Source organism: Babylonia areolata, chromosome 17 (assembly GCF_041734735.1).
Source record: "Babylonia areolata isolate BAREFJ2019XMU chromosome 17, ASM4173473v1, whole genome shotgun sequence".
NCBI lineage: Eukaryota > Metazoa > Mollusca > Gastropoda > Neogastropoda > Buccinidae > Babylonia > Babylonia areolata.
In genome coordinates this window covers 2,540,251-2,554,272 of record NC_134892.1, presented here as the reverse complement: position 1 = coordinate 2,554,272, position 14,022 = coordinate 2,540,251, and the positions used below count along the sequence as shown (strand labels likewise).

The 14,022-nt window shown below is 41.8% G+C and overlaps 1 protein-coding gene across 1 annotated transcript in view; it reads right to left on the bottom strand.

Annotated features, from left to right (window-relative positions):
- Positions 1 to 2,868: 2,868 nt before the first annotated feature.
- The window catches only part of LOC143291381 (uncharacterized), a 26,215-nt gene continuing 15,061 nt past the window's right edge, over positions 2,869 to 14,022 (bottom strand). The window contains exons 7-11 of the mRNA XM_076601222.1: positions 13,346 to 13,570; positions 10,623 to 10,673; positions 9,362 to 10,099; positions 8,467 to 8,543; positions 2,869 to 7,321 (exon numbers count right to left, since the gene is read on the bottom strand). Coding sequence (XP_076457337.1) covers positions 7,160 to 7,321; positions 8,467 to 8,543; positions 9,362 to 10,099; positions 10,623 to 10,673; positions 13,346 to 13,570 — 1,253 coding nt within the window. The 3' untranslated portion in view covers positions 2,869 to 7,159. The remainder of the gene's footprint in view (positions 7,322 to 8,466; positions 8,544 to 9,361; positions 10,100 to 10,622; positions 10,674 to 13,345; positions 13,571 to 14,022) is intronic.

Genomic DNA, 14,022 nt, shown 5'->3' with positions numbered 1-14,022 from the left:
TATATCCTCACCGTAATCCCTAAGTAATCCCATATGTAGAGATACCGGAGTTGGGCAGTTTTCTTAGCAATTATCTTTTTCCATGGCACGAAACTATCAGTCACTTTAAGCAGATCTCTCCAACTCAGTCCGGTGTTTAACAGTTGACCAATGCAGTGAGGACACCAGGCCCCACGTGACGCAGAGAATTAGCCAGTGAGATCCGCTGACACAGTTCCCTACATCCTGTTGGATGAAGTAACAGGGAGTTAAGTCAGGTGGAGAGGTTGGTAGTCATCTGTAGACACAGTGGGACACAGGAGTTGTTCGCCCACCATTTCTCGCAACCCCACCTCTTTTTTTTTTCCTCAGTAGCTCAAGGAGGCGTCACTGCGTTCGGACAAATCCATATACGCTACACCACATCTGCCAAGCAGATGCCTGACCAGCAGCCGGCGTAACCCAACGCGCTTAGTCAGGCCTTGAGAAAAAAAAAGAAAAAAAAGGGTGAATAAATAATAGATAAGCTTACACAAATAAATAAATAAATAAATAAATAATAACTATAATGTAAAAAGAAAAAGAAAAAAAAGAGATAACAATGATGATAAATAAGCAAATAGATGTAAAACATGAAGACACACATTCACATATACACCCACACATGCATAACAGATATGCACCGAACATGCAGTTTCACAGATATGAAAGCACAGTCAAACCCCACCATTTCTCGCAACCCCACGATTTCTCTCACTTCACGAGAAAGTGTGGGATAGCGAGAAAGCGTGGTCGTTCCACTCCCACGTCTTCTCTCAGTTGTGGGAAAGCGTGGGAAGTCCCACTTATCTGCATAAAAACAACAACATTCCCTTTGTCATCGGGGTCTTTTACCAAACACAGCCCTTAGAGAAAACTGTGAGAGAGAGAGAGAGACAGAAGGAACAGAGAAAGAGGGGGGACAACAACCACGATCATGACAATGATGGTGACGCTATATTGAAGACAGTGACGGGGGGGGGGGGGGGGGTGGGGGTGGGGCAGGACGACGACAACGACAATCATGACAATGATGGTGAACAAGCATGAAACGAAGTAACATTCCAAATAAATGTGACATAAAAAGGTGCATTACAACACCGAAACACCAAACTTTTTTTGGTCCCGTTTTCATGCTCCCTTCGCGAGGGCAAAGCATTGTGAAACACCTTTTCCCGTCACATTTATGTAGAAAGTTGGATCATGCCGATGTTAGTCCCAACATCCCTCGGGAAAGATTCGGTTCAAATCTTGGTATATTATATTTCTGTTTGAAGTTTTCACATTGCCTAAATTTTGTTGTTTGCTATTGATTCTGATGTTGAATGTGAAGTCGATGCAATGATCCATCTTACGTGAAATATAATAAATATGTCATTTAGTACATTACTGTTGATGACTTCGCTAACGCCATTGTCAATATGTACGGCGTTGTCGTCGCCCCTCTCTCTCTTTTCTTTCTCTCTCTGAATTTTCTCTAAGATTTGCATTGGGAACAGACAAGAAACTAACTCTGATGATAAAGGCAATACACACACACACACACACACACACACACACACACACACACACACATATATATATATAATAATAAGGGGACATCCCACACGTTCTCGTAATAGAAAAAGTGAGAGGGGAACGACCACACTTTCTCGTAAAGTGAGAGGGGAACGACCACGCTTTCTCGTAAAGTGAGAGGGGAACGACCGCTTTCTCGTAAAGTGAGAGGGGAACGACCACGCTTTCTCGTAAAGTGAGAGGGGAACGACCACACTTTCTCGTAAAGTGAGTGGGGAACGACCACGCTTTCTCGTAAAGTGAGAGGGGAACAACCGTTTTCTCGTAAAGTGAGAGGGGAACAACCACGTTTTCTCGTTAAGTGAGTGGGGAACGACCACACTTTCTCGTTAAGTGAGAGGGGAACGACCACACTTTCTCGTAAAGTAAGAGGGGAACGACCACGCTTTCTCGTAATGTGAGAGGGGAACGACCACACTTTCTCGTAAAGTGAGAGGGGAACGACCACACTTTCTCGTAAAGTGAGAGGGGAACGACCACACTTTCTCGTAAAGTGAGAGGGGAACGACCACACTTTCTCGTAAAGTGAGAGGGGAACGACCACGCTTTCTCGTAAAGTGAGAGGGGAACGACCACGCTTTCTCGTAAAGTGAGAGGGGAACGACCACGCTTTCTCGTAAAGTGAGTGGGGAACGACCACGCTTTCTCGTAAAGTGAGAGGGGAACGACCACGCTTTCTCGTAAAGTGATAGAAAAACGTAGGGTATCTTATCGATCAATTAATTGGCCGAAACTTAAGAAAGTCCACTTCCCTCTTCTCCTCCCTCCATCCTCCCCCCTCCCCCCCTCTCTCTCTCTGATTTGGGCATTAGGCCAATGTATACCCCCCCCCACCCCCCCAACCCCTGAGTTCTTAAGCTTAACATTTTGAGGGGAGTATATATATGGGCATAAAATTAATACAGAATCACTCCCTTCTATTTCTCTTAACTTAGCATGAGAAGAACAGGGAGAGTGGTCATGAGCATGAAGCCAGAATCACCCTTCGTCTATCACTCACTCACTCAGTCAATCGATTAACTCTTTCCATACGAACGGCGAAAGAGACGACGTTAACAGCGTTTCACCCCAATTACCATCATCAAAATATTGCAAGCGGCCACAGACTCTTGGTTACTGAAGACGTGAATGTTGACGACAAAGAATACCACAATTCTGACGACGGAAGCTAAAGGTTGGGTCATTGAGACACCCACTGGACATCCGAGGGGTCTGTGTAGAGGAGAAGAGAGGGCTGGCCGTACTGAGTGAGTTAAAACAATCAAAACGAAATGAAGGGCGCGCATTTTTATTCTGAGCAGAATATGTACGGCAGACAAAAGCATGTACAAAAGCAACAGATACACAAAAGTGGGAGGAAAAAAACAGAAGTGCTAGATCGTGATCTATCATGGCAAAACTCAAACAAAAGAAAAACAAAACATGCTGCATTATAAATTACGACACAATTATAGTATTCAGTATGTACACATTTAATCAAAACAGCAAAACAAAAGCAAAACAAAACAAAAAACCCCCCCAAAACCACAAGGTGTCCAGGAGAAGGGAAGACAGATGTGAAAGCAGAATTCTCAAATCTGAAGTCTATAGCCCACACCGTTATAACAATCCACATTTCAAACACAAAAAATGGGGTGATCAGTCAGCTTTTATATTTGTTTATTTATTCATTCTTTCATCTGTGTATTCATTTTATTTGTTCACGTACATAATTCTCTCTATATATATTTATTTATTTATTCATCTGTTTGTTTCTCTATTTATTTGTTTCTTTATTCATTTCTCTCTCTATTTGATATACTTTTACAAACCAGTTAATCTGTTGTTTTTAAGGTTTCCTTTTTCTAATTTGGAAGCATGTGCCCAAACTTTATTCTTCCCTTTCTCCCCAGAGTCACCATGGTGAATCAACGGTGACTGTTGTGTTTAGTGATGAGAAAGAAGAACCAAAATTGCAGAAGTGCGTTGATTTTAACCTGGACCTTCACTGAATCATTTGTTCAGCCCCATGAAACAAGCCAATATGGCCCAGTCAAGAAAATATGTTTTTTGAATGATAAAACCCCGATGGTAGAATTCTATGGTGGTACTGATAGTGAAATATCTTCTTTGTCTAGAATTTCTAGAATTGAATGAACAATAAGTTTCCTCCCTTGGTACACGTTATGACCAATATCTTTAACGTTAACAGATGAAATGAACCCACAGAAATACTGACATTGACATCACTTCTGTTCATATTCAGGAAGCTTCGGCAAAAGGTAGGGGTGGTAAAGACGATATATCTTTACAGTTTGAATCCAGCAAAATTGGATATGAATGATAACAATGAATTTTATTATGGTGAGTTATCAAACACGTATTGTTTGGCAGGGATTTGGCATTAATTTGCTGGTCTTTGTTTAGTTGTTTAGTTGTTTTGTTGTTTTTTTTGCAAGAAATCTTCTTCCTTTCTTTTCTTCCTCTTTTGTTGGTTTGTTTGTTTGTTAGGAAACAAACATCGCATCATTTTCAGCTTGTAAACTAGTTATCTGTGAAAACAACGCGACAAGCATATCCCAGCACCACAGAACATCCCAGGAAGACGAGCAAAGAAGTGAGCTCAATACTGATGCAGTTCAGCATAAGGTGTAATCATTTTGATATTATTCAATGCATTTTTGAACGCGTGAGAAAAATGTTATTCTGGAGGAAAAAAGACTTTAGATGCATGTACTCTCCCACATTTCTCCCCACAGGATTAAAGAACAAAGAAGCCAACAGCACCACAAGTCAACAAAAATTTACATAATCAAACAGTAACCTACATAACTAAATACAGTACACGATTCTACATGAAAGAATAGTATATATATATATATATATATATATATATATATATATATATATATATATATATATACCCTTGTATAACAAATAATTCATTAGTCAACATAATCTTTAATTGGTCACATAACCTCTCGTTTTCTCACATCACCTCTTTTTTCCTCTTTTTATTCTTTTTCCCTTTTGCATATCGATCAGGGAGGGGGGGGGGGGGGGTCTGAGAAAAGCAGGAGGATCGATACATCGATACATCGATGACCCCTCAACATTATCAGGCGAACAATACTCCACAAATCACTCATCGATCATCTTAAGGTACACGGTTACGGAGCGGTTTACTTATCACAACTTACATCTGCTTAACAAAGACAACGTTATTTTTCAGACAGGTAGAGAGACAAGACTCAAAGCGCGAGACAGGGTACTAGATATAGCTAATATACATTGGTATAAAGTCTGATGCCATGTGGTTTAACCTTTTCATCGCCAGTCAATTTAGAGTGCAAATTCCCTTATGATATAAACACAGAAAAGACGGTATCTAAGAATAGCCGGGGATTCCTCTTGCGATGTGTAGAAAACACGGCCTGACCTACCACCGAAATTTCAGTGACATGTGTCCTCTTCCTAGCTTGTGCATAAATGCGAGTTTGGTGGTGAAAGGGTTAAGAAATAGCACCAAAGAAATGCCATCCAGTCGAGAGAAGAGAAGTGCGGACACCCCAGTTGCATAAACCATGCTGTTTACCGCCTTGCCGATCATCAGTGCCAGTTTAAATGAAGACAAACAAGATTGGCAAGCCACGTAGATGTTTTTCATTTCATGCCATGGAAGCAGGTGCACAATAAGATCTATACTAGGTATAGGTGATATGTCGTTCTGCATGACTGATCGACATAAAGAACATTACAAGATTTTGCATTCCACACATCTTTACCTCTATGGATGTGGACAACAGAAGCTGATAAACGTTCACGAAAGCATTACAGGTACAACTACGCAAAGTCGAACGTGTGTATAGTTCATTTTGTTTTTACTTTAGCATATCAGTTGAAAACCATTATCCAGAATTCAACAGAGATTCACTTTAGCCCAAAGGGGAAAAAAACACATACAGGTAGTGACACATTTCACTTCTTCAGATCAATCAGTTGATCGTCTCAAAAATGAATAAATATCGTCCAACAAACATAAAGTAAAAACAACAACAACTGGATTTATGATATTTACATATTTCATATGTATGGCTATTTTGCAAGCCAGGTAAATGTGTAGAAATGTGACAGATATGTGTGAATATAACAAACATACCAATACAAACTATATAAAAATCATTGAGTATAATCACTTCATTTAAAATTAATGCATAAAAATCATATATTGTACACTTTTTACATCAGCGTTTTCAGGAGAAAAATCACCCAAAGTATTGCATAATAATAAACAAGCACTGTTGCAAATTCATAATCACCTGGGAAGTCTGGTAGATTCTCGAAACTAATTTCGAAGAATTGAGATCCAAAGTGACCAACAGATCAACAAGAAAAGCAGGCAAAGCTATGGTGATTCATTTTCATTCTTTCTCTATCTCATACAAATTCCTTCTCTCTCTCTCTCTCTCTCTCTCTCTCTCTCACTCTCTTGGATTCTACATGAAATAACTGGAGAGACATATAGCACTGACATACAACTAGTTAACTAATAAACACAATTTTTTGTGTTGGTCCGTCAGCTTCTCATTTTCCCACCTTTCTTAGCCTCAAACATTATATCTTTTTTTCTTAGAAAAATAATAAATCAGCTCATTTGTTTAAAATATAATAAATGTGATAATTTTGTTTAAAAAAGAAGAAGAAGAAGAAGAAATCAGATCTTTTTGTTGAATTTAAGAAGCGGGACTGTCTGTGAACGTGCAGTTTCACAACTCTTCCGCACGAACGAAATATCTATACACATTAATGTGTTTGCATATCACACACACACACACACACACACAGGGAGAGAGAGAGAGACAGACAGACATACAGAAACAGAGACAAATAGAGACAGAGACACAGAATTAGATTCAGGTTCGCAGAACGCAAAACCCATTCACAAACAGCTCCTTTCTTCAACACTACAGGAGAGGTACTGTCACAATCATGGTTCAACACAACAACATACCAAACAGCTGTCTCCTTTAACACTATCGCCACCAAGTTTCTGTGTGAAAAAACCAAAAAAAACACACCACTCCCCAACGCAAAATATTTGAGAATTCACTTCTCTTAGTCATACGATTCCATTCTTGTCAAAGCAGTTCAATGGACTTGGTCGCGTCAACCTCGGACCAAGGGAGGTAAGGTTAGCCAATGTCCTATTGCGCAGGAAAACTGGCTGCAGCTGTCAAGCTTTCTCACAATGTGAAAAACGGTTCGTTTTTCATGACCCCCTCAATGTCGACTCAAGTCGCCGATGGCGGTGAGTAAACTGTCCAGTCGCCTATGGCAGTTAAAGGGTTAAACTACTGCAAGGTGGCTGTACTGAGAGCCAGGGTCATCCCTATGGCAGGAAAGGGTTACAATACTGCAAGGTGGCTGTACTGAGAGTCAGGGTCATCCCTACGGCAGTGAAAGGGTTAAACTGTTGCAAGGTGGCTGTATTGAGAGTCAGGGTCATCCCTACGGCAGTGAAAGGGTTAAACTGTTGCAAGGTGGCTGTAAGGAGAGTCAGGGTCATCCCTATGGCAGGAAAGGGTTAAACTGTTGCAAGGTGGCTGTACTGAGAGTCGGGGTCATCCGGTTCCTCTGGGGCCGGAGGGAGGTGGAAATTCAGTGTGTTGTAGTCTTCCTCTGGGGCCGGAGGGAGGTGGAAATTCAGTGTGTTGTAGTCTCCGTCTGTGGCACGGGTCGTCTCTTCCTGGAGAAAGACGAAGATAATGATGGTGGTACATGTTATAACATTGCAGCAAGGTAGGCTCTGTAAGGCCTAACCAGGGCTTTGGGTTAATGTGAAAGTCAGTTATCAGCTCCATTTCTTTAAACAGGACATGTGGTGTAGCACATATGAATCAGTCTGATCACTCTGACGCCTTGAAACTGAAACTGAAACTGAAACTGCAACACCATCGTATTAAAAAGAATCATGATTATTAGCTTCTGCATGGTCATCAGTTTTTGAACGGCAACAATGCTTGCAGCAGCAACAGATTCAGTAGCAGAGCAGCAGTAACAACGACAAACTGACAGGAATCATCTGAAAAGCAACAGGAACAACATGATGCAAAAGCAAATGCAATCGTGCTACGCTAACAAAAGAAAGTGTACAAGAATAAAGTCTCGGCATTTCAAATAACAAGTTCTTCTTCTTCTTTCCCTTGACCACCGCCTTCATCATTGTGAAGATTCTGTAGACTATAAGGGGGGTTTGCGCGTTTTTGAGGTTTCCTGGGGTAGAGGCTGCTGGGCCAGGGGATGGGGGGGGAGGTATGGGGGTGGGGGGGAGGTGATCAGATTCGGGATTTGAAGCCTTCCAGGGTTGGGCTGAGGGCAATCTCAGCAGGAAGGCTGTTCCAGTTTGTTATGGTTCGGGGAAAGAAAGATTTTTGTCTGTACAGCGTCCTGCAGTTGGAGAGGTGGTACGCTGCTGGGTGCGATCCTCGGGTCCCCGTGGATGCTGAAGGATTTTGAGAGGGCTTGTGGCATGTGTTGATGATAAGACTGCCGCTATGGAACTTATAAAAGTTAACCAGTTTTGCCTTTCTCCTTCGCTCTTTGAGGGGAGACCACTGAAGAGTCTCCATCATGTCTTGCACACTGGATGTTTTCCTGTGTCGATGGGTCGCCCAGCGAGCAGCCCGGCGTTGTACTGCCTCAAGTTTGTTAATATCCTTCTCTGTATAGGGGTCCCACACAGAGCTGGCATACTCCAAAGTTGGGTTAAATTTGATGTCTCGTCAACTTGTGTATACTACAATGTACAGAGAGAGAGAGAGAGAGAGAGAGAGAGAGAGAGAGAGAGAGAGAGAAGGAGAGGGGTGGGGGGGTGGATGTATCGACACTCACTTCCTTCAAATCCACTTCTTCATAGTCGTTTGTACTTGGTGACTCCCCTTGTCCAGCATTCTTGTCACTTCTCGTACCTGTCAGTGACAAACAAATAAAAACATAATATGTAGTAATTAGCACAGTCCATATGTATTATCCTAGAGAAGGGGGTCTTTGTGAACATGACTGGTCATTTAAAAAAAAAAAACTGAATTAAAAAACAAAGTGAACATCCCAAAACGCATCTAATTATCATTATTATTATTATTATTATTATTATTATTGTTATTATATTATTATCATCATTTTTAGCATTTGCGCCTAATCTTGAAAATAAGTCCCAGGCGTTTACAAATAGAACACACATATAAATATAAAAAAGAAAGAAACTGAACACAAGATTCCAAACATTATTAAGAATTATTCACCCCCCCCCCCCCACACACACACGCACACAATACACACAAACACACGAGCACGCACACACGCAAGTCATAGCACACAATCGTAAATAGTACACAATCAAAAATACAACCAACAATTTCTGAAGCTATCTGGGGGATCACTACACGAACACTGAGATGAACTGTCATTACCATGAAATGTGTGTGTGTGTGTGTGTGTGTGTGTGTGTGTGTGTGAACTGAGAAATAATCATGAACTGAGATAGAAAAAAGGTGTATGTCTTTTTCTGAGTCTATCTGATTATATGTTTAAAAGACTTCTTTCTCCCTTTGTGTTGTTTTCTGCACAGAAATTGTTTTGCAGAGATGCTTTTTCCCCTCTCTCTTTGTGACCTTTCTTCTTTGTGTCTTAATTAGATATGTATGTCTTTGTGTTTTGCTTTCTTTCCTTTCTTCCAGTTTCTGTTTCTATTTCCTTTCTTACTTTTGTCTGCCTGCAGGGACCTTACCTGCTTGAGGGGGTTTGCCGGGTACACGGGGTTTAGCAGCTACAGGGGGCTTTGGCTTGACAGCGGGCACGGGTGTGGCCTGGGGGCCGGATTCTGCTCCTGATTCCCCAGGCCCTGGGTTGCCTCCCTTTGATTTCACCACCTGGGCGTAAGCGCCCTCAGAGGGGTCGCTGCCGTCTGGGTCACTTCCGCTCGCAGGTTCCGCGCTCTGTTTTAGATTTGCTGGACGCTTGTTGACCACGGCGTACTCGTTGTTCTGAGGGTCAGTCGTGTCGTTCGACTTGGACTTGTTGACCACGGCATAAAGGTTGGGATCCTGTGGCTGGGTGTCCTGTGAAATGGCCAATTGAGGGTTGTCTGGAGTGCCGTCAGCGGTTGAATATAAACCGTCGTCAGGACTCTGGTTTGGATTCTCGCCAACTATATCAACTGATGAATATGCATCCACCTCCACACGTGGATGAGGGTTATCCACAGGGTCATCAACAGTGGAGTACAGAGAACTGTCTGGTTCATGAGGGATGGATCTGCCGGGACCGGAGGAATCAAAGAACTGAGAGGGAATGGACGAGTAGCCAGCATCAGTGTCTTCCGGAAAAGCTGGTGGGTTTGTGTCTTGCTCAGCTGCGGCAGCATCCTCTGCTGCTGGTGTACGAAGAGCGACTGCCCCAGGTTTGGTCTGAGGTAGTCCCAAGTCGTCTGCGCTTTCGTATGCCAAGTTGATGTGCTCCACAAACTCTGTAAGGCCAACCGGAGCAATTTGTGTTCATTCACAAGAAGCGTATATCTAACAAGTTATGGGAACAACAACAACAAATGTTCTGACAAAACCAGTACGAATAGCGGCAGTGAATCAGTTTCACAGTGTGCTAACTCTTTATTTTTGGTATGCGTGATCACAGTGATGGTACAAGCCCTCCAGACACGCAGGTGAAATGCATAGTTGAACGCATGTTTCACATGATTCACAGAATGAGGAAGGGGGGAGGCGAGAGAAAGAGGGGAGGGGAGAAGAAGTAGTAGAATAAGAAGGAGGAGAAGAGGAGGAGAAGAAGAAGATGAGAGACAGAGAAACAGAGACAGAGAGAGACAGAGACAGAGAGAGACAGAGACAGGTGTGCAAGAAGGGTAGACAGACACACACACACACACACACACACAGAGAGAGAGAGAGAGAGAGAGAGAGAGAGAGAGAGAGAGAGAGATTTTTATTTTATTTACATGTTAGTTCACGACTCAATAATGATTTTACAATCGTTACCTTCCTCATCCTCAGTTTCTTTATTTCTGGTGTCCACGGTTTGGGCTTTGTCTGTAAAACAGTGTGAAACATCTCTCTTACTCTAAAGCCGTACACTGTTAAAATAATTTAATGAGATAATACACAACAACGAAATTCGCAAAAAAACAACAACAACAAAAAAAAAAAGGCTTATAAATCAATTATCATGAACAATTCAATATCATGAGTCATATCTTATTTTTAACAACCCAGTGACCATCCGTTAATTTATTACCATCAAGATAAAAGATTCTATTTCTACTACCTACAATAACACTTGCTGACACAGTTCCATGAAAGAACTCACACAACCCACAGCTTTCTATTCTCAAACACGCAAGAATTCAAAAGACTGGACGTATCGGAGATAGCAGCAGGCAATTCAACTCTGAGCTAGGAGACATAGCTTCAGATATTAATATAAGATATGTAATGAAATTTCAGTGAAATACCCACTGTGTAAGCCTGCCACTAGGACTGAAATAGTTTCCCTGTTTTTTTGTTGTCTGGTCGACGGGTGCAATAGCCGAATGGTTAAAGCGTTGGACTTTCAATCTGAAGGTCTCGGGTTCGAATCACGGTGACGGCGCCTGGTGGGTAAAGGGTGGAGATTTTTACAGTCTCCCAGGTCAACATATGTGCAGACCTGCTAGTGCCTGAACCCCCTTCGTGTGTATACGCAAGCAGAAGATCAAATACGCACGTTAAAGATCCTGTAATCCATGTCAGTGTTCGGTGGGTTATGGAAACATGAACATACGCAGCATGCACACCCCCGAAAGCGGAGTATGGCTGCCTACATGGCGGGTTAAAAACGGTCATACACGTAAAAGCCCACTCGCGTATTATACGAGTGAACGTGGGAGTTGCAGCCCACGAACGCAGAAGAAGAAGAAGAAGAAGAGTTGTCTGGTCATTGCCAACCTGATATATACACACAAAGTAGGTGTATCACAACTACGCAATGGCGTTGCTATGATACCATATAACACATGCCAGAAATACATGTTCAGGGAGGTTTTTTTCTATTTCTGTCTTCTTACATGAAGCTTTCAACTGAAGAGACATCTCCTTTAAGTGATGGAAAGTCGTTGACATACCCTACAGTGCTGGTGATTATTGCAAATGGATGTCAAGAAGTCACATTTTTGATTGTTTGGAAGTTATGACAGTTTATGGCTACACATCGCGTCATACAGAATATTGGCTTCAAAGAATAGATACTAATCAGCTTTATTTTGACTCTCACTCTCTTTCCTGCTGTTGATACTAATACTAATAGTAATTTTTCTATGGCGCGATATCCAGTGCTGCTCAAAGGGCCTTACATCATCCAGTTGAATTTTAACATGCCTCAAAAACATTTCAACAGCTCTCTGTCAACGAAAAACATCCAATGTGTTCATATAAATCAAAAAGCACATTTCAGAGATGAATCAGATGATAAAAACTATCAAGTAAATAAAGCTGTTCTGATCAGCTCCAGATAATCAACCATGGAGGCGTGAATTCAATGCTCGTGACAGTATCACGCATGTACAAATGTGCTACCTACTGATTATGATAACGGAACTTTATTCGTGAAATGCCAGTTTATCCACATGTCTCTCTCCTTCACTGTCATCATGTTCACACAGACAGGTATATCAATGCAGTCATTTCACAGACAGGTATATCAATGCAGTCATTTCACACAGACAGGTATATCAATGCTGTCATGTTCACACAGACAGGTATATCAATGCAGTCATTTCACAGACAGGTATATCAATGCAGTCATGTTCACACAGACAGGTATATCAATGCTGTCATGTTCACACAGACAGGGTATATCAATGCTGTCATGTTTCACACAGACAGGTATATCAATGCTGTCATGTCACACAGACAGTATATCAATGCAGTCATTTCACACAGACAGGTATATCAATGCAGTCATTTCACACAGACAGGTATATCAATGCAGTCATTTCACACAGACAGGTATATCAATGCAGTCATTTCACACAGACAGGTATATCAATGCAGTCATTTCACACAGACAGGTATATCAATGCAGTCATTTCACAGACAGGTATATCAATGCAGTCATGTTAACACAGACAGGTATATCAATGCAGTCATTTCACACAGACAGGTGTATCATTGCAGTCATTTCAATGCTGTCATTTCACACAGACAGGTATATCAATACAGTCATTTCACACAGACAGGTATATCAATACAGTCATTTCACACAGACAGGTATATCATTGCAGTCATTTCACACAGCAGTAGCTATGTCCATGCCATTTGTTTTGATAAACACACACACACACACACACACACACACACACACACACACACGTTTCATTTCCGCACGATTCGTGTATGCACGTAACTATATTTTTAGTACTTTTGTGGTTTTGTTCCATGTATCTCCCCACTTCTTTTTTTTTCATTTTTTTTTCAGATGTCTTGATGTAAAAAAGCAGTCGTTGCTTATTCAATTACCATCTTGAAATAAAAATTTTGACTTTGACTTGACTTTGAATTTCACACACACACACACACACACACACACACACACACACACACACACACACACACACACACACACACAGAGTTGAAGCGCGTTGTCATCATACACACATTCATGCAAAGCATACCCACATAAATAGGCGTTCAATCAATGACCAACTAACACACACACACACACCAACCTTTACGTTTCCTGATAATGATAACGACAATGACGATGACGACGATGATGAGAACCACTGCCCCAGCAGCTCCACCAGCGATGTAGGCCACAGATGTTCCATCGTCATCATCATCGTCATTGTCATCATCGTCACGCATCTTGTCGGTATTTCCATTCGATGACTGAGTTGTTGTTGTGATAGCTGATGTCGAACTTGTGTCAGTGACACGAGGAGTGGCGGATGCTTGCAACAAACACAAATGTTTGAATGGGATGGAAAGACAAAGGGCAGAGTAGTGGGACGGGGGATGATGGAAAGGGGTAACATACAGAGAGACACAAAGAGAGAGAGGGGGATAGCCACACAGACAGACAGAAGAGAGAGAGAGAGAGAGAGAGAGCGAGAGAGAGAGAGGGGGGAAAGAGAGAAAGGGACACAGAAAGAGAGAAAGAAAGTGAGAGAAAGAGAGAGAGAGAGAGAGAGAGAGAAAGAGATAGCGAGAGAAAGAGAGAGAGGGAGACATTCAGACACACACACACAGAAACACACACACACACACACACACACACACACGTACACACACACACACACACACACGTACACACACACACACACACACACACACACACACACACAGCAAATTGACAGAATTTGACAATATGTTGCATTTGGAAAAGAGAATTAATAAAATAAGT